This window comes from Vigna umbellata, chromosome 8, assembly GCF_029865625.1.
Source record: "Vigna umbellata cultivar VRB3 chromosome 8, Vumbellata_1.0, whole genome shotgun sequence".
In the NCBI taxonomy this organism is placed as follows: Eukaryota; Viridiplantae; Streptophyta; class Magnoliopsida; order Fabales; family Fabaceae; genus Vigna; species Vigna umbellata.
The window spans coordinates 5946607-5974458 of record NC_142172.1 but is presented as its reverse complement, the minus strand read 5'-3'; the positions used below and the strand labels follow the sequence as shown (position 1 = coordinate 5974458).

Sequence of the window (27852 nt, the reverse complement as noted above, 5' to 3'; positions counted from 1 at the left end):
GAGATGGAAAAGCATCAAAGAAGGGAGATCGTAGCAGCGCTGATCGGCACTTTAGGGGCCCTCAGCACCAAAGTACACTGTCTCATGCTTGGCTGCCCTTTTCTCGAGCCCTTAGCGCAGGATGCTTCTGGCTCGCGCCCCGGCGCCCTTTTTTAGGGGCGTTGAGCGCAACTTCGTTGAGACGCATCACGCTTGCTTTCCCTCTGAGTTGACCCTAAGCGCAAATTTTGACTCGCACACTACTGAGTGCCATAAGTGGGGCGTTGAGCGCTAGTCTCGTGGGCTTAGACCTGTTTTATGTTATTTTTATGTTCTATTTAAGGACTTGGACGTTCTATGGTTCACATCTTTGGACGGAATAGGCTCAGAAACACACTATTTTTGTTAGAATCTCTGCAGCGGAATTGTTAGCGTGGAATAACAAACCAAGAGGGTTTTTAATACGAACGTGTGCCTTTTAATTTCTACTCAATTAAACTTACCAAGCAAATAATAAAGACAAATAAAGAGAGTAAGGTTGAGAGAAATTTGCACAGATGATTTTATCCTGGTTCAGATCACTAGGATCCTACGTCCAGTCGCTTATCTCAAACAAGATAAACCTTTTTCACTATCACAAAACAATTACAAATATTAGTCACACAGAAACACAATTTGTAAAAGTTTAGAAATTACCACCTCTCTTGAAACCACAAGAGACGAACTTACACCTCCTTTGAATCTTCACAAAGGATGAACACCTCCTCCGAATACTTCACGAAGGATGAACACCTCCTCCGAATACTTCACGAAGGATGATTCTCTTCCGAACACCTCCTTAGACACACCAAGGATGAACCAGCTATTCCTCTATCACCGTAGCAGTATTTCACCAACTCTACAGACAGAGTTTCCTTAGCTGAGCAAGAGCACACAAGTCTCAATGATTTCTGAGTACTAGAGCACAAGGGAAGAGTTGTTTTTGAGATAAACAGAGAGCCAATTTATAGACTCAGCCAAATACTCTTCCATTCTTCGAAAACGGGCCATCTAACGCATTTAATCGATTAACATAAGTATTAATCGATTAAAATGAGTACAACGGCTAGTTTTTCAAATCTGAAAACCCCAACGGTCAGTGTTAATCGATTATTCTCAAGATTAATCGATTAGCTAATCGATTATTATACACTTTAATCGATTATTCTAGTGGCGCTTGGGTTTTCAGGGCCAGCCTCTGTTTTAATCGATTAATACTTGTTTTAATCGATTAATACAGTGCGATTTTGACTCTGGACATTAATTATATAATATAAAATTACATGGAATCAAAACCACTAAAAATCTAAGTCCTAGACACTAAACTACAATTATTACAAAAGCTTTCCATAGCAATACAAGTCTTCATAACATCTTGAATCTTGATTTCTCTTGACTTGATTTGGACATCATCAAAACTTCATCTTCATCATTTTGCTAACAATTTTCTCCCTCGAAGGCGGATTTAGATGCGGAAGCTCCTATCTTCAATTTCTAGGGTTTTATCTTTCATTATTTTTTCATTCTTCATCTAGTTTCACCATGTCAATGGTGAACTAAACTCTATTTGTTGTTGGGGATCATGTAACCTTTGTAAATTGAATTGATTCTTGATTATATATGCTTCTTTCATTAATTGTTAGGGTAATTCTTCTTTGCATAATGCTTGCTTCGTTTAACTCATTCTTTAGCATGATGTATGATTTGCATGAGTACTGGAAGGTATCTTAAAATTCATGATTCGGAGAATTATCCCCAGAAGCAGTATTGCTCAGGAATGGGGGTATGAGTTCTAGTTGTCTTAAGATTCCGTTCTTCATAATTAATTATTAGGAATCCTATGAATTGTATGAACTAATAATTAAGGATAGGATTTATTCACCGAGGAATTGGGTTTTAAGTACTTTAGATAGTGACATTAACATTAATGAAGAAGTAGAATTCATATATGCATGAGAGTAAACTAGGTGAAATCTAACCCTAACAACATATTCATTCCATAATATCAAACCCGTTCATCTTTGCACTTTTGTCCAATTGATCAAATTGCATGCATATCTACTTTTCAGTATTTGCATTCTAAACCTAAAAGAGTTTGTTTTCAAGTCTTATTTAATCAAGAAATCACATAACTATTTAGGTCGTGATTCCTTTGGGATACGATACTTGGTCTTACCATTTTATATTACTTAATACGATTTGGTACACTTGTCGGAGTATTAACAAGTTTTTGGCGCTGTTGTCGGGGACTCGTGGTTTAACTATTCTATTTGTGTGATTATTGATTAGCTTTGACTTGATTTTTTTGTTTTTCTTTTTAATTTTGTTCTAAATGAGTTTTCTAGGGTTTTGTGTTTTGGACAAGAAGTTAACAACTTGGACACTCAATTTCATCAAGGTACTTTCAACCATGGGTGGTTACATCATCCAAGCATGGAACAAAGTCAATTTGGGCAAGCCGCTGAACAATTCAATAGACCACTACAGCAGCAAGAATGGCAGTAACAATGCTCTCTGTCAGAAAGAATTGCAAAGCTAGATGACACACTTCAACAGTTGATGTAGATGTTTGTATCTCATCATAAAAGCATTGAATTGGCACTTAGAAGGATGGAGAGGCAGATTGGTCATCTAGTTCAGAAGGTGGAAGATTTTGGTGGTAAAAGAGAGGAATGCAAAACCATTGTTACTAAAAGTGACAGAATTTTAGATGAGAGAAAAATAGAGAGAAAAGAAAAAGAAAGGTTGAGTGAAAAAGAGAAAGATGTAGAGGAAGAGAAAGAAAAAGAAAAAGAAGAGAGTGAGAGAGAAGAAAAGAAAAAAAGAGAGGAAGAGAATAAGAGAAAAAAGAAAGAATTGTATGAAAAACCTCTTCCTTACCCGAAGAATTATTCTAGGAAGGAGAAGGAAAACCAATTTGAGCGTTTCATGGAGATTTTCAACAAATTGGAGATTAATATACCCTTCTCTGAAGCTTTGCAACAAATGCCTTCATATGCTAAATTTTTTAAGGAACTCCTCACTAAGAAAAGGAAGTACATTGAAGAGGAAACCATTGAAGTACACGGAAATTGTAGTGTTATCATACAAAAGCTTTTACCTCCCTAGTTAAAAGATCCAGGAAGTTTCACCATTCCTTGCACTATAGGAAATATATCTGTTGGAAGGGCATTAATTGATTTGAGAGCCAGTATCAATCTGATGCCGCTCTTTATGTTTAAGGAGATTGAAGGTTTAGAACTCAAGCCTACTCGGATGACTCTTCAACTAGTAGATAGATCTCTAAAATATCCTTATGGGGTAGCTGAAGATGTGCTTGTGAAGGTAGACAAGTTTCTATTTCCTGTGGACTTTGTTATCATGGAGATGGAGGAGGATGTGAATGTTCCTCCCATTCTTTGGAGACCATTTATGAAGACTGTAAGAGTCTTAATTGATGTGGAGAATGGCAAGCTTAAAGTAAGAGTTCAAGATGAAGAAGTGAATTTTGACGTGTTTGAAGCCATGTCATATCCCAAGGATGATAAAGCATGTTTCCAGTTTGACACACTTGATGAAGTGTGTATGGTGTAAGAGAAGATGGTAAGTTGTTCTTCTCCTTTAGAGAAGACGCTCATTGATGCATGTGAAGATTTGAATGAAGAGGAAGAAGAACTAACTGATGAGTGCTTGAATGACCTAGAGGTGTTAAAAGAACTTCCATTGCATGAGGCAAATTTTGAGAAGATTGATACTAAGGAAGAGGTCAAGGAAAAGAATTTGGAGTTGAAGGTATTACCACCACATTTAAAGTATGTTTTCTAAGAAGAAGGTGAGAAGAAACCGATCATCATTAGTAATTCTCTATCTCTCATAGAAGAAGAAAAGTTGGTAAAAGTGTTGAAAGCCAACAAAGGAGCTATTGGATGGTCAATGACAGATCTCAAAGGTATAAGCCTGACTTATTGCATGCACAAAATATTTATGGAGGATGATTATAGACCAGTTGCTTGTTGGATGATCGGCAAGTGTACCGAATCGCACAAGTAATATAAAATGGTAAGACCAAATATCGTATCCCAGAGGACTCTCGGCACTAGACAGTCGTGTGATAACTTGATTAAGTAAGACTTAAAGAAAACGAGATCATCGGTTTCAAATGCAAAGACAGAAAATTAAATATGAATGCAGTTTGATCAATAGCACAATAGCATAATGAACGGATGTTGTTTAATATGAGATGAATATGTTGTTGAGGTTAGATTTCGCCAAGTTCCTTCTCATGTATGTAAGAATTCTTCTTTATGCATTACTGTCAACGTCACTCACTAAATCACTTAAACTCGATCCCTCGACGAAGAAGCCTGTCCTTAATCACCAGTTCATTCAATTCCTAGCATGTGAAGATCAAGAGCTTTAAGACGACCAAGACTCATACCCTTATCCCTGAGCAATATTACTCTTGGAGAATTCAACAAGAACCTGAATTGTAAGGAACCTCCCGACACTCATGCAATTCATACATCATGCTATGAATGAGTTAAACACAACATGTAATAAGCATAGATGAATTACTCTAACAATTAATGATAAAGCATATGGTATTAAGAATAAATTCAAATACATGAGAGTTCACAAGGTTACATCATCCCCCAACAACAAATTGAGTTTAGTTCACCATAGACATAATGAAGCTAGATGAATAATGGAAAAACATGAGATAGAAAAACCCTAAAAGTAGAGGATGGAAGCTCCCGCATCCAAATCCGCCTTCAGAGAGTGAAAGAGTGTGATGTTGTGCTACTCCAGCCAGGGATACAAAACATAGGACGCTTGGGTCCTTTAAATAGAGCGAAGACAGAACAGAAACAAGCTCAAGCCCGTGTCGCTGGCGCTCAAGCGCCCCACTTAAGGCGCCCGGGCATTGAGCGGTGGTCTTCCACGCTCAAGCCACAGTGAGGACGCCCAAGCTTCGTGCATTCGGCGCTCAAGCGCCCCAAAAGGGCGCCCGGGCGGTAACTGGTGGTCTTCCACGCTTATCTAATCACCGTACACACCCACTCCTATCTAATCACCTTGCTACTATTCTCTAAAGAAAAGGACACTCATTTCTCGCTGGTGGTATAAAAATCGTGCACACCAACACAGGAAGCTACATTCTCCCGTCCAAGCCGTGCACCACGCTCCCCTCCGTGAGCTATTGCACCTTCATTCTCCTCCAAGGGTTTTTTTTTTTAAATCCTCATGTTCATTCCCTTCATTCCTTAATCACCGTGCACACCAACTCTAGACCACCCGCTACCCCCCATGTGCGTCCTCTCTTTTCTAATGAAGGATGATGTCCCCCGTTTTCCTGTTGGAGCCCTTGCTTTTCTCCACCCAGTGAAGCCCCTGGACCGTGTCATCAGCTGTTGGACCGAGTGCACCCCCTCAACGTGCTGGACCTCTTCCGCTTCTGCTGGATGCTGGACGGTGATGCTTGCTGGACCTGCACCCCTTTTGCTTCTGCTGGAACGCCCCAATGTAGGCCGTAACGTTGCTCATTTAATATCCTACTAGATGCTCCGAAAATAGGCCTCTTCGCTTGCTGGATGTGGATGTTGCTTCTCCTTTTCTTCCTTCCTGCACCCCCCTCCTTTGGACTCTACCTACTGTCAGCGTGTCCAGTGAAGCCTCCCTCTTTGCTGGAAGCTACTCGTGTCTCAAGTGTGGGCCGTTGCTGTTGTCCATTCACGTGCACCCCTCAGCTATTGTGTGCATCGCTTCCTTGTGTGGGCCGTGGCTTCACTCTGCTGGACATCCAAATCTCCGTGTGTAGCTCTTTCTCCAAATATTCAATCATCTCCTCTGCTGGGTTGCTTGCTGGACACACCCCCTCTGCTTCCCATTCTCGCGTGAAGATTTGTCTTGCTATTGCTGGACTTCATCTGGACATAGCTCTTCATTTCCCCAAGTGCACCTTGCTTGTGTGAAGGCCGTGAGCCTCCCTTTTTCTTCCAGCACCACTTCTTAGCTTCTCCAACCAAGCCCATCTCCATGTGCACTCCCATAATTTAAATCCACACCACCTCACTCATTTTAGTTTAAAGTATATTTTATGTGACATTTTCTTTTGACCTCCAAAATGTCCCAAATATTATCCAACAATTTCCCTACAATCAATAATTCAAATAATAAGCTCAAATAATTCAAATTAATTAAAATAAGAATTTCTGATCACATTAAGCACAATTAGCAAAAATGGAAAAATATTGGATAATTAAGCACATTTCCCGAATAAATCCGGTACAATAAACTAAGTGAAGTCAAGAAAATATTGACTCATCACATACCTTATACTTCGAGCATCCCCAAAATTGCTTGCCACGATTCTTCAAAGTTTTAGCAGTTCTCAACACACATCTCATTCCATAGTGGAAAATCGGTGAACACACATTACGGTTTTCCTTCCGCCACACATTGCATGTCGACGGACAACAAGAATGCTCCTTCAACAACGTCTTCGAACAACAGCGTTTAGCATCCACTCACCTGCGTCGCACCAAAACACCCTCCAATAAGAAGCAGAACAAGGTCGAAGACAAACCTCGTTCTCCTCAGGGATTTCAATCTTCCAATTTAGGGATTTCTTGAAATCCCAATTATTTTCCCAAATTTCCCCAAATTCCACACCCAAACAACAATCAAATTAAAAAAAACCTAACTAGTCATCTGTTTTTCATAAATAAAACGATGCGTTTTGATTAAAGTTAATTTTTTTAAATACGTGAATAAAGAAAGCCAACTCACGCTCCAATGTGTGCCACGTCAGTACCACTTGCTCATGTCACCAAGCAACGCATCAAATTTTTTAGCACCGTCCAGCCTAGTTAACGGTAAGGTCTAAATTGGTTAAATTTTTCACAATAAAGAACCTATTTGAGAGGATTTAAAATACAAGGACCTATTTGAGATGATTTAAAATACAAGGACCAATTTGAGATGATCCTGCACAAATAGGGATGTCGAAAATGATTAAACCTAAAAAATACGGCTTCAACCTTCAATCTCCGACCATTTGATGGTGTTGACAGCTTGAAAGATGAAAAACCTTAACAGCGACGGGTGTCGAAACTTTGGCAGTGGCGTTGAAAAACGCTAATATAGAAATACATTTTCAAATACCATAAATCCACCTCATTGTAACCTTGAAGTGTCCACGTTAGCTAATAAATCACATCTCATTCATTGATTGCACAAGTGGACAATTGGTAGTTAACGATTTAGATGGCGTTTGCAAAAAAGACTAAATTGAACACAAATTACAATATTTAGGACTACAATGAACGGTTTAAAAAAATTAGGACCATTTCGAATAAACCTGACAAAAATTGGGACCATCAGTGTTATTAAGCCTAAATATAAATTCCTTAAAATAATTTAAACAAATAAAAAAAAAGTAAGAAAGAGAGAAAATTGGACAAGTAATTTTTATTCTTGTTTGGATCATAGAGATCTTACATCTAGTTGTTAATCTCAACGAAGAATTAACGCTTCACTAGCACAAACTAACAAACTATTGCAATCACAAAGAAAATAAACAAGTTGTAGGTTAGGACACCTCTCTTATTACCTCAAGATATGAAAGTCACTTCCCCTGTAACCCACAAGGGATGAACACCTCCTCTGAATCTTCACAAAAGGATGAACACATCCTTCGAATGCTTCACGAAGGATGACAAACTTTCAACTCAGCAACAACAACAACACTCAATCACACCCCTTGTGATAGTTCTCGCTCTATGCCAACAACAACGACACTTAATCATACTCCCTATGAAAGTTCTCGCTCTATGCCAACAACAACAACACTCAATCACACTCTTTGTGAAAGTTCTCGCTCTATGCCAACACGTCAAGTTCTCAAAGCCACAACACAAGGGTTCAACAAACCCTAGAACACTTATCACTACAACCTGCAGAAAAGAGTTTCAAAAGTACACCTTTTTGTATGTTTCGTATTTTCGTATTTTAGAATGAGAGTCTCAATCTAATTTATAGAGATCTTACTCAAAGATAGCTCCAAAACCGTTGTCAACTAATTAACATGTGATAATCAATTATCCAAGAGTATAAAATGGGGTTTTCTGATTCAAAATAAATTTTAGCGCAACCTAAGACAAACAATATATAGAATCAAAGATAAACCACATCCTATTCATAAATCTACTAAATTACAAAAGCTTTAATATAAAAATAAGTCTTCATAAAGATCTTCCTGCAATAAGAGCACATATAGACTTGACTTTGAGATATCAAAATTTCTGTTCTTCAACTCTATGCTAACAAATTTGATAACAATAAATGAAATAACAAAATGATAAAAGACTTTAAAATGATTTTAATCAAACAGGTTGATTCCACGGTTGTTATCCATATATTATTGTTTAATTGATTATTTTTGTTTCTGATTTTAAATTAATTAAAGTAAGTTATTAATTAACTTGTTGACATTCTTCCCAATAACCAAAGTAGATTCTCAAATAAAATCAAGAACTTTTTAGATTATTCATAATAAATTTAATAAAAATATATTCTCATTAAATTCTAGTATGTCTAATCATGTTTATTATTTTTCTTCCTTATCAAATAGAAAGCTAATTAATTAAACTATATTATTGATTAATTCTTGTTAAAGTTTTTACCTTTAATCAAAGTATATTCTCAATTATTGACAAAAGCTCATTTAATAACATGAAAGCTCTTAACTTTCATCAAAATATATTTTCAATTAAAATTAAAAATTATTAGACTCATATATTCAGCATGCATATATATTAAGATTGAGTTTGGATTCTAGCTGATCATTTACAAAAGTGATGGATCATAAGACATGACATCATCTAATTGGATATGATCTGGTGAATGGTAGGATGAGTGAAAGTAGAGAAACATGGGGTGTAAGAATAGATTTTATGTCACCCATATGAAAAAAGAGTGTATAAGTAGAGACTAAAAGTACATTTAGGTCCTTTCCATAATTTACTAATTTTGGCCTTATTTTATAACTTGAAAAAAACTTAATTTCACACAATCAAAATTTAACTAAGTTACATCAACAAACATTATAATATTAAAAAATAATTTATACAAATAAATTTTTTTTGTAAAACATTTCTATTTCACAAGTTCAATTATTACAAATACTATTTAAATCAATCTTTTAAACATAAAAATTTAATTAAAATTTAAAATTTAATTTTAAATAGATATAAATCATCACCACTCACCATCCAATATAACTCTATCTCATATCTCACACTTAAACAATGCAAATTTCACAATTTAAGTTTCAGATTCAACTTAACCAAAATTATTAAATACATTAGTAGCAATTATCATATAATTATTATTCAATTTATTTTATTAACTAAATATTTATTTTATGAGATATTAAATTACTTAAGTATTCAATAATGTTTTTCTAAAATGTTTTGAAAATTCAAGAAAAATAGTTTTTTTTTCAAATTACAAATCTTAGTAAAAGAATTAAAATTTGATAATCCAATTGAGCAGCTCAACTAATCCAACTAAGAATAGGTTAAATTGAATGTAATTTAATAAAAAATTGCAAAAAATACTCCACTCGATTTAACTATATACTCCTTGTAGATGTTATATGTATTGATTTACACACACACTATAAATTATGAAAAAATAATTTATAGACACCTACAATATTGATTAAGACTTAAAATACACCTATTAAAAGACAAAAAACCATAGATTCATAAAATATATAATATGATAAAAAAATATAAAAAAAATAAATGCATTATATATATATATATATATATATATATAATAAAAGAATACGTATATCATTATGTCTCATTTTTCTTCTCTCTTTTCTTGATACTTCCATAAAAAAACAAAACTTGCTCTCTGATTCTCTTTTTTTCTTTTTTTTAACGTTCCTCATCCAAACTAATAGTTCTTTTTCCTCAAAAAAAAAAAATCCTCAACCAAACTTAACCGTAACAATTGTATAACTAATCGAGTCTAATTCAAGGAAGATATCTCATATCTTTATCATAATGGGACTAAAATGGTGCTTGGTTAAACATGATTACTTATTGAAGTGATCTTATATTAGCACCACTTATCATAATTTATAATTTTTTAAAGTTTACATTAGATTAATAATTTCAATGCTAAATTATTCTATATTAATAAAAAAAAACAGACAAACAGTATATAAATAATGTATTTTAGAGAAGTGTCCTACTAAACATAAACAAATAATTGCACTTATCATAGGATAATGAAAAAGATTTTTCATACTGAATTTTCACGTTATCATATTATATGAAAAATTCATGATTATCTCTCTCTTTATAAGTATACACAAATTTTAATATCATTTCACCTATTTAGTTTTTAAGAAAAGAAGGATAAACCCAAGATTTCCACTACATCAGAAAATTGAACAAGAATCCATGTCATAGAACATTACATTTGATGCACCTGTCATACAACACTCTGATCCGCTTGAAAAATCTATATGAAGAGTTTTGTTACCAAAAATATAAAAAAATTGCAGTAGATTAAAGAAGCCACGGAAAAACGAAATTTTAATTTTAAACAGAAAATGGCTGGACTCAGGACTAGAGTGTAGATCGCAATGTTCAATCACGTTTCATCTGCGGCTGAGAGTGTTTAAAGTAGCAACACAGCCCAGTCTAAAACCTCGAACTTCTATTGAAAAGTCTCAATTTTGAGCTCACTCGGAAGTGATGGAGTCCAACGTGGATCTGAGTTTTCTCCTACACGCTCTCATGCCTTCTTGGAACTCCGTTAGTCCTTAATACTCAACCCCAATCTTTTCGATTTCACCGATTATACGAAAATAATGATCAATTTACAATCTTTTCCCCCTTTTATAAACTGGGTCAGGTTCCTTTGCTTACGGGGTTCTTCACTTACTTGGCCATTGCTGGATCCATTCTCCCTGGAAAAATTGTTCCTGGGGTTGCTCTACCTGATGCAACTCGTCTTCACTATCGCTGCAATGGTCAGTTATAATATGTGCATGTTAACGACAATGTGGTCGTTTTTAATATATAAATATGAAAAAGTGTGTTTGTGTTTTTAACTATGTTTACATTTTCTCAGGTCTGCTCTCGCTTCTTCTGTTGGTTGCGCTTCTTGGGATCGGTGCCAATATGGGTTTTGTGTCTCCCACTGTATGTGTTTCCTGAATTTTTCTGTTTTGTCTAGTTTTATTGGAGTGAACTCATGAAATGGAAGATGGATTAGATTGTTCACCTTTTTTCTTGAAGATTGAGGTTAAGATGTTTAATGTGCTTTTGTGGTAATTCTTGCAGGCCATATCAGACAGAGGACTTGAGTTGCTGTCCACAACGTTTCTCTTTAGTTTTCTTGTATGTAAGCTTATAATTGATATTTGCAGTGTCAAATTTTGGCATCTGATCATTTGTTGGACTAAACTTACATGCTCTATAAGTGTTTTTGGTATTAATCAGAATTGAAATTTCGTATCAGTAATGTATGTTGATTTTTAATGTGAACTTTTATTACTTGTATTATCGGGTTGAAACTCTAATTTTGATTAGATTACACCCAAAAGCACCTGTAAAACTGAACTTGCTTGTAGTTTTTGTGTCATTCATTACTTGTCATCTTTGTCTATTTAAATACTTTAAGTGACATGTATTCTTGGATTAATGTCTCTTCTCGAGATTAGCAATTTGTTCACAACTTACGGCTGATTTGAATGTTACGTTTTGATGCTAAACTAGTATAGGTTGAACATTAATTTGTTTGTTTTTCGTATTTAAGGTTTTCTACTTTTCTTCAATAGGTTACGTGCACCGATCTTGTTGTGGAGGTCATTGCTTCACCAATAATGGGTCTCATTTGTAAATACCAATTTGGTATAAATAAATTAGTTTTCAATTCCATCCTACAGATATACTAAATGAAAATATGAACATATCCCATTTTATAATCAATCAACAATATAGTCTTATCCTATTGGGTGGAGTTGGCCACTTACTCCATTATTAGTAAAAACGGTTAGAGTGTGGTCTTTTCAAATGGTTTGTCTGAAATTTTCTTTGACATTCCTTCACCTGTTTAATTGAACTATTCCATTCGATCCATTTTTAAACTTAATTGATGAAAAGAAATTATATGCCCAATATTTGGACATTAATACCTTCTCCCTCCAGTTAGTGTTCAATCTCTTCTACCTACATTTTGGTTATCCCCTTACAATTTTGACATAAGATGGTTTATTTCAATCATCATTTATGATGTTCTTACTATTCAGCATGGCATGATAATTTTATATCCTTTTGGTTGTCAGTTTCGTTGATCTTTTGCGAATAAATGGCAGGTGACTCTGGTATTGTATTTTTCTGGTTGCGAGTCACAAAGTAAAGGTTCATCTCTAAAACCTCATATCAGTGGGAACCTGATACATGATTGGTATGTTCTAAATTGAGATTACTTTAACTAATGGCTATTTTAATTGAGAAGTGGGGCCATCATTTTGATGTTGGAAGCATCATATATTACTTTTCATCTCCTTAAACAACAGGGAGTTGGCAGAAGAAATATGTACATGCTGTAGGTTACTCTATGACCCGTATTCTCTTCTATTGTATTTCCCTGACTCTCGGCACTGCTGCAAAATTTGTGGCTTCAAGAGATTATATTAAGTGGTAGAAAACATACTTAATTTAAGGCTTATTTAATATGTAAGTAGCTGTGTGTTCGCATTTAGAGGCAAAATGCTGTCTGTTTGCATTTTCTATGTTCTATATTTCTGTGTATGGTAATTACTGGCATGCAATTAGTAGCATGGTCAACTTTTCTCCCCAGAAGGAATTACTTTTCTATGGTTAATCTTGATGATATTTGCTTCCTTTTTTTTTTTTAAATAGGTGGTTTGGAATACAACTAAATCCTCAATTCATGGGTATTGACCTCAAGTATGTGATTTTCCCAAATTTCTTGCTTGATCTCATTTCACTTGACTGTTTTCAATTTAGGCCATGTTAAAAATATATTTTTATTCCCCATCTCTGCCATTGAAAGATTTATTTTCTTTTTCTCATTTAACTTGACTGGTTCAAATGTGATTTATGATCTTACTATGAATGATACATCTTGCCCCAACCTACCAATGAAATTTGTATCTCATCTGGAATTCCATCATGATTATTCTGAATACCTAACGGTGGCTTTTATATGATCTGTAGATTGTTCTATTCTTTTCCTTGTGAAACTTGACTCAGTTTTCCCTGCAATGTTTATTAACAACCTACATGTCTCATGTTTTGACATCCTATTTTTTAATACTGGCCAAACAGACTAGGTCTTAAAAAAAGTAGAAAGCATAAATGTGTTTTTGTTAGGGATGGAGAGTTTACGAGTGAAGGAATAAAACATTAAATGCCCAACTGCCTTAACTGCCTTAGCAGTTAGGAAGAGCGGGGTTATTGGTTGTATAAATAGCAAATAATCAATTGTAGTGGGGGGTCGATTGTTTGATTGTAGTCTAACAGGGTTTGTCATCCTGAGGAGGGAGGTTAGGCTCTCTAGAGGGAGGTTATGCTCCCAAACCCAGTCCTTGTAAAGAGATTCGTTTACGGTGAATAATAGCAAAACTCATTCTTTCATTTCTGTTTCTATCTTTTGAGTGTTTTCTTGTTAGGTTTCAAACCCAGGAACCTAACAATTGGTCCGACCTGCCGGATATCCTTAGGAGAGGGGTCAAGAACGGATCAAGAAGTGGTCAAGAAAGGGGGAAGCATGGAAGGAAGAGACAATTCTTGGGAAAGGAGGATCAGCGAACAGAAAAGGGAGCTAGCAGAATGGAGAAGAAATATGCAAGAAATGCGGCAGGAAACCAGAGAACTCTTGTGAGTTCTTGGAGGAAGGGTGTGGAACCAGGAAAAGGGATTAGAAGGCAGTCCAGGGTTTGTAGATGAAGATCAACATACTGTTAACGAGAATCAGAGAAGGAGAAGGGAGTGCTCGGGGGAGGAACGAGAGCGAAGACAAAGAGGGGAAAAATTAAACGCACTAGAAGGAAGAATGGAGGAACGAATGGCGGCAATGGAGCCGTCAATGGATGGACGAAAGGCGGAGATGGAGTCATCAAGGGAGGAAATGAAGGTGAAAACGGCGGCAGTTCGACAAGACTCGGTAGCCACACGCCAGGATCTTCAAGAAGTGAGGCGATTATCGGGGGGACGACACCGCATTCAAGGGGAACTGTCTGACGACAGTCAGGTGCCTGTGAACGCCAATAGGAGTACGAGACGCAAGGACGAAATTGGGGGTGGAAAAGGTGAGCGGTTCAATTGGAGAAAGAGGGTGGAGCTGCCCGTGTTCGAAGGATTAGATACATTGAACTGGATCAATTTGGCGGAGCGATTCTTCGAATTTCAAGGAGTAGCGGAAGAGGAGAAGGTACGATTAGCGTATGTGAGCATGGAGGGGAGCGCTGGCTACTGGTTCAAAGCTTGGAAGGAGAAAGCCAAGAATCGTTCATGGGATGGTTTGAAGGAAGCCTTGATGGTTTGGAACCATTGTTGAGCGGCTGACAGCATTGAGACAGACGGGGACGGTGGACGAGTATGTACAATACTTCAAGATATTGGCGGGTTGAACGAAGAGGGTACCGGACGAGCAGCTGTTGGGATATTTTCTTGTGGGATTGAAAGAGGACATCCGGAATCAAGTCTGACAGCATGAACTGCAGGAATGGATGGTGGCGATGCGGATCGCAAGGGATGTTGAGGAGTTCCAGAAAGTTGCCGAACGGTCTGAGGACAAGTGCTATAGCCCATACCGATCGGGAGTGGCCGAGCAGTCTAAGGCCATAGAAGACCAATTGTCTGGGGGACGAACGTGCGGTGAGGTGACACGGTTCGAGGCCAATTGCTATAAACCAAGCAGATCGAAAGTTGCCGAGCGGTCTGAGGACAAGTGCTACAGCCCATGCCGATCGGGAGTGGCCAAGCGGTCCGACGCCATAGAAGACAAGTCGTCTTGGGGACGAACGAACGGTGAGGTGACACGGTCTGAGGCCGATCGCTATAACCCAGGCCGATCGAGAGTTACCGAACGGTCGGAGGCCAAGCGCTATAGCCCAGGTCGATCGAGAGTGGCCGAGCGGTTGGTCGGATCTGAACAAGAGAAGACTGCTGGACCCAACAGGAGAGGCTTGACGAAGCCGAACGGGCTAGCACTACAAGCTGCGAACCCGAGAGGACTGAAGGAACCGAACGGTCCGGAAACGAACGGGAAAGAACTGCCGAATCCGAATGTGAAAGGACAGGAGGAACCGAACGATCTTACATTTACAGTCAAAGGCCGAACGGTTTTACACTCAAAACGATCTCCTAGTCATTGGCCGAACGGTCTTACAGTTACATTCAAAGGCCGAACGGTCTTACAGTCCAAACAATCTCTCAGTAATTGGCCGAACGGGCTTACAATTAGAATGAAGGCTAAGGAGGGAAAGGTGGATGGAAGAATCAATGGTCGGGAGAGAAGGATGGATTTTGTGAAGAGGTGGACCAGCGAACAAAAGAAGGGCCTTGCCGTTCGTGAGGCACCTGCAGAGGGGAGAGAACTTTTTGAAGCTTTGAAAGACATCGTAGAGCATTTCTTCAGGGATTATAATTCTGGAAAAGAGGTGACCAGAATGTTGGAAGCTAATAAAATCCAAGAAGAATGGAAGTCATTGGAGGAGGAATTGCCACCACCCAAACCTCCAGACCTGAGTTGGAGGGCAGTTGCCAGAGGGTTCCATTCATATGAGTACACGATGATGAAGAGGAGCCATGAGATCAAGCCTCCCGTTTCCAACCTTGAGGACAAGGTTGTTCGGCAGCAGGGTGTAATGTTAGGGATGGAGAGTTTACGAGTGAAGGAATAAAACATTAAATGCCTAACTGCCTTAACTGCCTTAGCAGTTAGGAAGAGCGGGGTTATTGGTTGTATAAATAGCAAATAATCAATTGTAGTGGGGGGTCGATTGTTTGATTGTAGTCTAACAGGGTTTGTCATCCTGAGTAGGGAGGTTAGGCTCTCTAGAGGGAGGTTATGCTCCCAAACCCAGTCCTTGTAAAGAGATTCGTTTACGGTGAATAATAGCAAAACTCATTCTTTCATTTCTGTTTCTATCTTTTGAGTGTTTTCTTGTTAGGTTCCAAACCCAGGAACCTAACAGTTATAAAGAATAAAAATTGGAATTGTTATACTGGGCACTATACTAGTAATCATATAATAGAGCAATCATGGATAAGAGATGTTTGTACTGTGTTGTAATTTTAACTTACAAAATTGATTACTAGTATAGAATGACAAATAGTTTTCAAATCGATCTTAAGACATGAATAATAATTCTTTATGTTACTTGCGCCCTCCTGCACCCTACTCTCATGGCCAGATTTTAATTTTTTTATCTTTCAATGTTTGCTCTATATTTCATCATTTGGCTAAATTTATGATAGTATCACTGTCTTTATTTTCTTAGGTTGCATATTTTTTAGATTTTTTTTTTCACTTTATTTGTACAACTTAAGATTAAAAACAGAGAAATATATTTTGGAGGGCTTGAGAGATCTCTCTCGTAATCTTCTATTTATAATAAAAATGTTAAAAATCAGAGTTTACGAATAAACGGAATAAACGAAAATATGAAGTGTGAAAAGTGGATTGGTGAAAATTCACTATTATGATAAATCAGAAAACTCAGAAGGTTCCAGGACCCTCTGCCCAGAGCCAAGCTCTTGAGAAGAATCGTAATAATTCTTCTCCTCCCACTCCACCGAAAACAAAACGTGTCCCCCCTCACATCCTACACCTCATAATATATAACAACCCATACTCTTTTTCTCTCTCTTCTAACTAACACATTTCACTCACAAAGTCACGTCACCCTTTTCTCTCCTCTTATAAACTCTGCCCCACCAATTTTTATTATTTCCTCCTCCTTGGATCAAGGGTTCATTGATTTCCCTAACACCTGGGTACGTATCAAAAAACCTGATACAAAAGTACATGAAAGATTAAGGGACTGCATTAGGTACATAATCAGGTACAACTATACGTAGAGCTAATAAATTGACTGGTACACTACACCCTACTTGGTCTTAATAATGATACATAGATGTAATTTTTCTAACAGTTCATAGATTTCTCATGCATGTCAAATGATTTTTGCAAACAAGATTACATTATCAGCATATTTAACGAGGTGTGAATGATGACTGAAATCAATCTGGCATTTTGTGATGGATTTAATGGATTATCAAATTGCAGATTTTTCTTTGTTAGAGCTGGAATGATGGGGTGGCTACTTATCAATTTATCTATTCTTATGAAGAGCATTCAAGATGGTACTTTGAGCCAGTCAATGATTCTCTACCAGCTATTCTGTGCAGTAATCTCAAAAACTTGAATGTCTGTTTTAAAATTAAAATGTATTATATTGTGTGCTTGACATGTGAATTTCTGCATTTATGTTCCAGCTATACATCCTGGACTATTTTGTACATGAAGAATACATGACATCCACGTGAGTTACATATGTTACACTAGAAGACTTGCGTTCTATAAATTTCATCATGCATTACTTGTCATGCTATGTTTTAAGATGATGATACTCATTCACTTTGTTGTAAATTAAAATTCTTAAATCAATGAGAAACTTTCATACGATGAATTTTTAATAGAATCTACCTTTGCATCGATCCATAATTTCTTATAAAATTTCACATTAGTTTGAAATTGTTTTCTTATGCAATTTAAATGTGTTAAAACTAACTTATAATATATTTTTCAAATGAACAAGAACATCAATAAGTTGGCCATCGAAAGCAGGCTTGAAAATGGTAGGTTTTCGTGCTCTTTTCTTTTTTTAATATTTTTGGAAGGGGTGTGGTGACATTGGAAGTGCAAGCACCTGGATGGAGAAGTATACATGGCCTAGTGGATGGTCAAACTCAAACCATCACCATCACACCTCTAAGCCCTAAATACATTTACAATATTTTTAGAGGAGAGGGAAGGGGGTGGGGCGTCTGTGACACTAATGCTAATTTATTTAGCTGTAAAATGTCTCAGTACTTTTGCTATGATCAAGTTTGTAGCCACAATGCATGAATCACTTTATCTGTCTGCATCAAGGGAAGAAATAATAATCTTGCTACTATGGGTACTAGTACTACTACCCATTGTAGAATTTCTGAGATAATAAATTGACATAACTGAATTATATGCCATAGCTGCATTAGGTGGATGAGTAGATGTATTATCTGCTGTTCGTATTGGATAAAGCCCAGTTTTGGGTTAAACATGATTTTTAAAATTCCCTTCAAAGCATTTGATTGTAAAAGCCAGGTTGTGAACATACGAGTATAACTTATAAGTACCATGTCCAAAATACAATGGACCTATTTGGGTTAGCTTCTTTATAAGCATTTTTGGAAAAACAAAATAAGAAGGGAAAATAGAAAAAAAAATTATACTCTAAAATTAACTTGTACATGAGTTAAAAATCATCTTGTAGAGAAGCTACTATGAGAGAACTTTTATGAATTAGTTTATGCATAAGCTAAGACAAAATTATTTACAGAAAAGTTTACCTGAATAAACCAAATATTATGAAAACCCGGAATCTAAGTTCAGCACAGTATATACATAATTTTTCATCTAAAAATTGACAAAGATTTAACCGAACAACATTTCTCCTGAATTTTCCAGTGAACTATGATCAGGATATCCACTTGATCAATTACATATGATCCAATTCCCCTTTCTAACCTTATCATTGTTTTGTCTTTTGCAGCTGGGACATAATTGCAGAGAGATTGGGCTTCATGTTGGTGTTTGGAGATTTAGTGTGGATACCTTTCACTTTCAGCATACAGGTATTTGTCATACTTGTGGGTTTGGATGAGAAATAGAAAAATTTGAACTTCCAGTTTGTTTGTGTAAGCAGAGGAGATGTTACCTTTTTTGTTCATAGTCATACCTACTGTTGTAAACTGAACTTTTCTATATATGAACTTAGTTTCACCTCCCAAAGGTGTTTGAGGAGCTCTTTTGTTGACATTGAATACTCCATTCTGTTTGTCATCTTGATTGTGGATTAACTTGAAAGTGATTTTGGTAGATGGTCAATTACTACTTAGGTGAATTAGGTTTGTATTAGGCTAAATCTAAAGGACAGAAAATTCTTACTAATGTTATTCTTGTCCTTTATTACCAGTTGAGGATCCTATAAGGACTGAAACCCAACGGTTGGAGGATCTGCAACATACACAAGTATGATCCATAAAACACAAACAAGAACAATATTTAAAATAGAAAAAAACCTAATTGATCAAATTTTCCAATCAAATGGACTTCTGATCTTTTGCTTGGGCATGGATGGAGGTTCCATAGTGTCCGTGTTTGACAATTGTGTTGGGCTTTTCATCTATTATCTGATTTTTTTTTCTTTGTTTATTGTATTTATGTGTGATATAACTTATTTTCTACTCTGGCCACTTTCTCAAGTTCTAACCTTTTGTGAATAAATCTTTTGGTATAAATTATATAGGACGAAGCTTGCCAATTCATGTAATCATTTTTTGTGGACACGTAAAAGAATTTAGTGAGAGGGAGTCCACGATTATTACTTGTATTGATTTCCAGAGCACACTTTTGTCTTGTCAATTTGAACTATGACATATGTTCTATTTGGGTGAATTGTGACAGTCGATGTACAAGTAATTTATTATGTACAAGTAGTAATGAATCATGATCACATCATCTATTTAGAACTTGGTATAGTAGTTTTATTAGCTGTGGTACACTGTATTTTAAATTGTTTCCTTAATAGGAATATTTGCTTAGGTAATTGTGAGGATTTTGGTACGTTGATTTGATCTTAGTCTTCTGACTTATTATGATTCTGAATACTAAGTCAATTATTCAAAAAATGGTATCCATGATATGCCACCTGGATATTTGCACATGTATGTTGTTATGCAAGGTCCTTTGGATGAGGGTGCTAGACCCAAAAGAGTGGTGAAAAGACCAGCTGGGTGGTCTGATTTCATTCATCACTAATATATCCCAATTTTAATTGTCTCTGTTGGTGCCAGATGTTCTAGAAGAAGTTAGTTAGAGTTTTTGTTATTTTGTTATTTGGCCTGTGTGACACCTGTCCTAGAGGAATCTTTGGAGTAACTATTTTAATTGCTGTACTGTGCTTTGGAAAGGCAGAAAAATATATTTCATTCTCTTCTCTTAATTTCTTAGGAGGTACCTGACCTCGAATTCAGGGTTCCCTGTTTCATCCTATAACATTTGGTGCTCTCGTTGCGTTCTCTTCCATGGCAGACAACACGCACCTTAAAACCCTTTCTGATAAGCTTGATGAAATGCTTTCACAGATGTCAATCTTTTCCACCCAAATGACTGATATGCACAATCGTCTTTCTCACTTGGAATCTCCTTCAACCCCTCCACCATTCCATTCCATTGAAAACACACCTTCACAATGTCATTTCTTGAAACTGGATGTACCCCGTTTTGACGGTACTGATCCTGTTGGTTGGATTTTTAAGATCACCCAATTTTTTGACTATCATAATACACCTGAAGAGGAACGTATCACTGTTGCATCTTTCTATCTTGATGGGGCGACTTTGGCATGGTTTCAATGGATGTACCGTAACGGCCAAATTCTTTCCTGGACTCATTTGCTGCAAGCTCTCGAGGCCAGATTTGCTCCCACCGCATTTGAAGATCCAAGGGGTAAGCTCTTTAAGCTTTCTCAGACATCTTCTGTTTCTGCTTACCTCAATGAATTTGAGGCCACGACAAATCGCGTGACTGGGTTGTCACCACCTTTCCTATTGAGTTGTTTCCTCTCCGGCCTCAAATCGGAAATCCACCGTGAGGTGGTGGCTCAACAACCACAGACGTTGTCGCTAGCAGTGGGTTTGGCTCGGTTGCAGGAAGAGAAATTATGGGATCTTTCTAGGGTTCAACGTGTTAAACCACTCTCATCCTGGCCATCTTCATCTCCTACGCGCACTGTTCCCACTCCTATACAGCAACCACCACCGAAACCTCTTCCTCCCATTTTGCCTTCTCCATCTCCAAAAACTCACTATCGTAAGTTAACGGAGACAGAGATGGCGGAGCGCCGTGAGAAGGGGCTTTGCTTTAATTGTGATCAGAAATACTCACGCTCTCATCGGTCCCAGCTCGATTCCTTCTTCTTATCGCTGAAGAGGATGATTCCGCGGGTGGGTTGGCCTCAGATCCAACGAGTTTGAATCCTGAACCTCGAATGGATGAACAGTCGATACAACCCATGGATTTATTGGACTTATCGGCTCAAATTAGTTTACATGCTTTGTCTGGCGCTGGGGCCCCAGAAACCCTCTGTCTCACGGGTCATATTGGCCAGAACCCGATCCGTGTGTTGGTAGATGGGGGTAGCACCCATAATTTCATTCAAAAGGAAGTGGCAATTCGTTTGGGCTTGGCCCAATCCCCCACCACATTTCTCAAAGTACTGGTTGGGAGTGGCGAAGAGTTGGCCTGTACTACAGTGTGTTCTATAGTAGAGTTGTTAATACAGGGGCATTCTTTTCACATAGATTTGTATGTGCTCGATATGGGGGGATCTGATGTAGTCCTTGGGGCCGAATGGTTAAAGCAATTAGGGCCCATATTAATGGATTATCAAGCACTCACTATGAAATTTGTTTTTAATCAATCTATCATCGAACTCAGAGGAGATTCTGGGCCACAACCCACTTCCATTTCCTTGCATCAACTTAGACGTGTTGCTCATTCAGATCCAACGGCCCAACTTTTCTCTTTAGCTGTTCGGCCAGTTTCTACACACTGCTCTCTTCCTGCACATTCTGATCCCAGGGTACAACAATTACTCACTTCATTCTCCTCCTTATTTTCTGAGCCAACATCTCTGCCCCCATCACGTGGAACTGATCATGCCATTCCCGTTTTCCCTAATTCTCATCCTGTCAATGTACGGCCTTACAAGTATCCTCACTCTCAGAAATTGGAGATAGAAAAGCAGGTTTCCAAAATGCTTGCATCAGGGTGGATACAACCAAGTTCAAGTCCGTTCTCTTCCCCAGTTCTACTCTTGAAAAAGAAGGACGGCTCGTGGCGGATGTGCGTGGATTATCGCGCCTTGAATTGCCATCACCATCAAGGACCGATTCCCACTTTCCACTGTCGATGAGTTGTTGGATGAGCTGGGATCTGCACGTTGTTTTTCGAAATTAGATCTCACCTCCGGGTTCCATCAAATTCGACTCCAACCCACTGATGTCCACAAAACGGCTTTTCGAACACACGACGATCATTATGAGTATTGTGTAATGCCCTTCGGTTTGTGAAACGCTCCAGCAACATTCCAATCTACTATGAATGACATCTTCCGGCCCTTGTTACGCAAGACCGTTATTGTATTTTTTGACGATATCTTGGTCTTCAGCACTGATTTTGCCCAACATTTGTCACATCTTCATCAAGTATTTGAGATACTTGAACGCAATCAGTTCTATTTGCAACCTCAGAAGTGTTCCTTTTTCCAATCAGAGATCGCCTATTTGGGGCACATTATAGCTGAAGGGGGTGTGTCTCCAGAGCCTGCAAAAATCCAAGTTATGATTCAGTGGCCAACTCCCTCTTGCATTAAGGAATTGCGTGGATTCTTGGGATTAACAGGGTTTTATCGCAAATTCGTACGTGGTTATGCGGCAATTGCCCAACCCTTGACAGACCTTTTCAAGAAAGGGAATTTCACCTGGTCTTCCACATCTCAACAAGCATTTGATACATTGAAATCCGCTATGACTAGTACTACTATTTTGTCATTGCCTGATTTCTCTAAAACATTCTATGTGCAAACTGATGCCTCTGGATTGGCGATGGGTGCAGTATTAACTCAAGACAATCATCCGATCGCCTATTTCAGTAAAGTGTTCTGCCCTCGTTTATCCAAGTCCTCTGCTTATGTTCGGGAGCTTCATGCCATTACGAGTGCAGTGAAACGGTGGCGTCCAGACTGATCAGAGGAGCTTGAAAGAGCTATTGACTCAGGTTATTCAGACCCCAGAACAACAACATTATCTTGTTAAGTTACTCGGTTATGATTATGAAATTCAGTACAAACCAGGAAAGCTGAACATAGTGGCAGATGCCCTTTCACGATCTGATTTCCTTACTCAGGGTGAGATGCACATGCTCACTATCCCTCAATTTGTGTTTTTGCGTGATTTAAAAGAATCACAGTTACTTGACCCAGATTTCATCCTCATGAGGGATAAATATCTCTCGGATCCTTCTTCGTATCCCAAATTCAATTGGAATGTGAATTGCTTCTTTACCGTGGCAAAATTTGGCTCAACGACAAGTCCAAATTCATTTCTTTGTTGTTAAGAGAGTTCCATGAAACACCTATCGGAGGCCATGCTGGGGTCAGCAAAACTCTGAAACGGCTAAGTGCAAATTTTTATTGGGAGTCTATGGCTAAGGACGTTAAGGCATTTGTATCTCAGTGCAATGTTTGTCAGCAAACTAAGTATAGTACTAAGCGTCCCAGAGGTCTTCTACATCCGTTACCCCTCCCGACGGGTGTTTGGGAAGACATTTCTCTAGATTTTGTAACTGGCCTTCCTCCTTCTAATGATTACACTGTGTTATTAGTGGTTGTGGATCGCTTCTATAAAGCTGTCCATTTGGGCACTCTACATTCAGGCTGCACAGCTTATAAAGTAGCAGAGTTGTTTGTCAATTTGGTTTGCAAACACCACAGGTTGCCAAAGAGTATCGTTTCGGATAGAGATCCAATTTTCATTAGCCGTTTTTGGTCTGATTTGTTCAAGTTCAGTGGCACCCTTCTCCGAATGAGCTCCTCTTACCATCCTCAAACGGATGGACAAACCGAAGTCATGAATCGTACCATTGAGCAATACCTAAGAGCTTTCGTCCACAACAAACCTAATCATTGGTTCAAATACCTTCCTTGGGCAGAATACCACTACAATACTTCAATCCATTCTGGGTCTGGATTGACTCCATTTGAAGTGGTTTATGGCAAGCCACCTCCCTCTATACCAGCGTACATTGAAGGCACTTCTTCTAATGCAGGTTGTGACTCGGTGCTTACATCCCGTGAGGAGATTTTTTCACTCCTCAAAGCCAATTTGTTGAAGGCACAAATCAGAATGAAGAAGCTTGCAGATTCGAAGCGTAGGGATTTGAAATTTGAGGTTGGGACATGGGTGTATTTGAAACTTCAGCCATACAGACAAGTTTCAGTTTCTGGACACAGGTATCATAAACTAGCCAAGCGCTTCTATGGCCCTTATAAAGTGCTTGAACGTATTGGACCAGTCGCATATAAGATTGATCTTCCGCCACAATCCAAGATACACAATGTATTTCACTGTTCTATGTTGAAACGTCATGAAGGACCCGTTCCTCCAAGTATTGATCATCTTCCTCCTGAGTCTGTGGAGAACAGCCCTCTTGTCACTCCATTGGCTGTTTTGGATTTTAAGACAGCTCCTGTGGATGGTGTTCCCACTCGTTTTGCCTTGGTTCAGTGGAACGGGTTGTCTCCGGATGACACGTCGTGGGAAAAATGGCAAGAACTCAAATCATTGTATGACCTTGAGGACAAGGTCCTTGCTGAAGGGGATGGTATTGTTATGCAAGGTCCTTTGGATGAGGGTGCTAGACCCAAAAGAGTGGTGAAAAGACCAGCTGGGTGGTCTGATTTCATTCATCACTAATATATCCCAATTTTAGTTATCTCTGTTGGTGCCAGATGTTCTAGAAGAAGTTAGTTAGAGTTTTTGTTATTGTGTTATTTGGCCTGTGTGCCACCTGTCCTAGAGGAATCTTTGGAGTAACTATTTTAATTGTTGTACTGTGCTTTGGAAAGGCAGAAAAATATATTTCATTCTCTTCTCTTAATTTGTTAGGAGGTACCTGACCTCGAATTCAGGGTTCCCTGTTTCATCCTATAACATATGTAAAGTGCAGTGCTTTCAAATGCTTTAAATCATGTTTCTTTTCTTTCCTCTATTTCTGTACAAAAGTAAGCACGAGAGCATCAATCATATACAGTTAATTCAGTAACCAAATACTAGGTGTATTACTCATCGGTGACAAAATCAGGTGAACAAGATAACCTACTGAACTAAAAGAAAATTAGTTGGAAAATAATGCCAAAAGGCCTAGAAAATGGGCCTATGGAGAATTTGAATTTGTATTCCTATTAGAATAATGCTTCTTTTTCAGAGAGCAGCCCCTGACTTATATTTTCTTTAATGTGTGCATAATTACCATTACAATTGATAAATATGAAATGTGTGTTATTTATGTCTTCCTTTTAGTTTGCTTTGGTTTCTGTCTGACATTTTAGATTTCTATAAATGAGGAGACTTTCAAAATCATTTTCCAAGAGACTCTCTCTCTCTCTTGTTAATGCATGTTTTTCATATTTAAATAAGACAAATTTCTCATGCTGAATCCATATTGATTATTTTCTTTTGTGCGTGTGAGCTATGGTCAAGACTTGATAGTGACCAACAAAGGTATGTACATGCTTTAGATGCACGCTTCAAACATAGTTCACTTGTGTTGGAAATGAAACTTGCTACTGATTTAGTTAGCTCCATATTTAACTTGTGTCCATCTCTTCTGCATTAAAATCTTGCATGTATTGACAATCTGCAATTGCTATTAGGGGTGGTGGCTATTGAAGAACAATGTGGAGTTAACAACGGCTGCCATGGTGGCTAATTGCTTTGTCTTCTTGATCGGGTAACTTGTAATATGTAAAAGTGAATTCTGTAATGCATACACTCCTGAAGTGACATAAAAGAAAATTTTATGAAGACTGAAACTGATCTAATAAACTCGCACATTTTTATCAGTAAACCTTATAAACTGTAATTTGTGTAATATAACTGTGCAGATATATGGTATTTCGAGGGGCAAACAAGCAAAAACATGTGTTCAAAAAGAATCCAAAGGCTCCTATTTGGGGTAAGCCTCCAAAAGTTGTTGGAGGCAAGCTACTAGCGTCTGGTTATTGGTAAGATTTCATTTATGTTGAAATTACAGGGTTTTAGATATAGGGGAAAGGAGAATATAAAGTAACACTCTGAAACTGATATTCAGTATGATGTTTTACAATGTGATACAATAGATAAGCACTGGCCTCGTTCATTCAAACACTAGTAACCAGACTCTTAATTCTAATGAAATAAGGAAACATATCATGAAATATAAAGAAACATGGAAATTTAAGAAACAGGAAAACTGATCCTAAATTTGGTTCGATATCTCTTTTTCTTGTTCTCTAACTAATTCTGATGTTAAGAGGCAAAAAGAAAAGATGATTGTCTTGTCATATGTTTATGGGATTCATATGCATGTCTGGCTTATTTTTTGAACCCTTTATCTAGCTCAAAATTTGTGACACTTATTGCAAGAATTTATATTTGGTGCTGTCTGTGATCATTTGTCATCCTAGAGCTGGCTATTGCAAAGTTCATATCCTTATTCTTTTTCTTATTGAAGTCATCAATCTTTCTTATATTTATTCTTATTATTATGTTGAAGGGGTGTTGCTAGGCACTGTAATTACCTAGGGGATTTGCTACTTGCTCTCTCCTTTAGCTTACCTTGTGGGATAAGGTGATCTCCTTAACTAGTTGCTTTATTATGTTGACATAAATCATGGATATTTGTTATTTTTCTAAAAGAAGTTAATGCCAAACAGTTGTATTTAACTCATTTTTGCAGTTCCCCAATTCCATACTTCTATCCAGTTTATCTTCTTATTCTGTTAATCTGGAGAGAGAGAAGGGATGAAACTCGCTGTGCAGAGAAGTATAAAGAGATATGGACAGAGTATCGTAAACTTGTTCCATGGAGAATATTGCCTTATGTTTATTAGGAATATAATAATGGCTTCATCTTGCCAATGCTACTAAGCATTTTGATGTAAATTGGTTCTTGGGGTTCCCAATCTTGGATCTTTTTCCTGTTTGTGTATGGATTATCATGCTCATGGCTTTCTTTTTGATGGCTATCTCTTTTGATATTTCTCTTTTTGTTTTGAAATGAGAATGACATGGTGCAAGATCCTTGGCTTATCTTACCATTACCATTAATGTTTGGAATGACATTCCTATTGGAATCAAGTTGAAGTCTCATTCCAAAGTAGTTGTTTCCTTAAAAAAAAAATTAAAGAACTGTTGGATTCATGGTAAGAAACAAGATGTATTGACTAGGAGGAAAGACCTTGATTAAACTGGTCTGATATTGTTCATGAAAAGGCAATTTGCTTAAAAAAGAAACAAAATCCTTGTTTCTGCAGGTTCTACATAAGGACGCACCAGAAGTGCTGAAATTCAACTACCAGCTCTCAATGCTCCAAATCCCTTTTCAATTTTCCGATTACAATGAACATTGAAAATGGTAATTATAAAACTAAGACCACAACTAAGAGCATGAAGTTAACATGTGAATACACAAAAAAAATTCATAACATTTTCGTTGTTACTCTCGTCCTGAACAAAAGTTGAATATGTTTTTGTAAATTTCACGTAAGTTCACAAAAGTTGAACATTTTCGTTGTTATCTTCATCCCTCAAATGTTTTCTTCACATGACTAATGTATGCTCCATATGTATTAAATTTCATTTGGAGGGGACCAATTTATTTAAATAACATTGTCTTCTTTCCTTGACCTGCAAGGAATAACAAAAGCCT

General features: G+C 37.5%; 3 protein-coding genes and 1 pseudogene across 4 annotated transcripts; all 4 read left to right on the top strand.

Annotated features, from left to right (window-relative positions):
* Positions 1 to 2946: 2946 nt before the first annotated feature.
* Positions 2947 to 3591, top strand: LOC124845786 (uncharacterized). The gene is made up of 2 exons (XM_047322992.2): positions 2947 to 3078; positions 3127 to 3591. Exons 1-2 carry the CDS (start codon positions 2947 to 2949, stop codon positions 3589 to 3591), a joined length of 597 nt encoding a protein of 198 aa, XP_047178948.2.
* Positions 3592 to 10562: 6971 nt separating this feature from the next.
* On the top strand, positions 10563 to 27233 carry FK (Ergosterol biosynthesis ERG4/ERG24 family). Of its 2 annotated transcripts, XM_047322678.2 has the most exons (13): positions 10563 to 10832; positions 10933 to 11050; positions 11152 to 11222; positions 11364 to 11420; positions 12398 to 12489; positions 12948 to 12995; positions 17344 to 17464; positions 17553 to 17599; positions 18872 to 18953; positions 25817 to 25893; positions 26048 to 26167; positions 26698 to 26772; positions 26881 to 27233. In XM_047322678.2, exons 1-13 carry the CDS (start codon positions 10773 to 10775, stop codon positions 27032 to 27034), a joined length of 1122 nt encoding a protein of 373 aa, XP_047178634.1. In that variant the 5' UTR covers positions 10563 to 10772; the 3' UTR covers positions 27035 to 27233. The 2 variants fall into 2 exon arrangements, 1 of the variants encoding a protein (XP_047178634.1); XR_015781562.1 differs by lacking the exons at positions 10563 to 10832; positions 10933 to 11050; positions 11152 to 11222; ... (6 more) ...; positions 26698 to 26772; positions 26881 to 27233 and adding an exon at positions 18963 to 25664 and having other exon boundaries at positions 26048 to 26110.
* On the top strand, positions 13392 to 14680 carry LOC148193913 (uncharacterized; annotated as a pseudogene).
* LOC148193912 (uncharacterized) lies at positions 14780 to 16282 on the top strand. Its single transcript, XM_088096270.1, has one exon. The coding sequence runs from the start codon at positions 14780 to 14782 to the stop codon at positions 15953 to 15955; it is 1176 nt and encodes a 391-aa protein (XP_087952396.1). The 3' UTR covers positions 15956 to 16282.
* Positions 27234 to 27852: the final 619 nt, after the last annotated feature.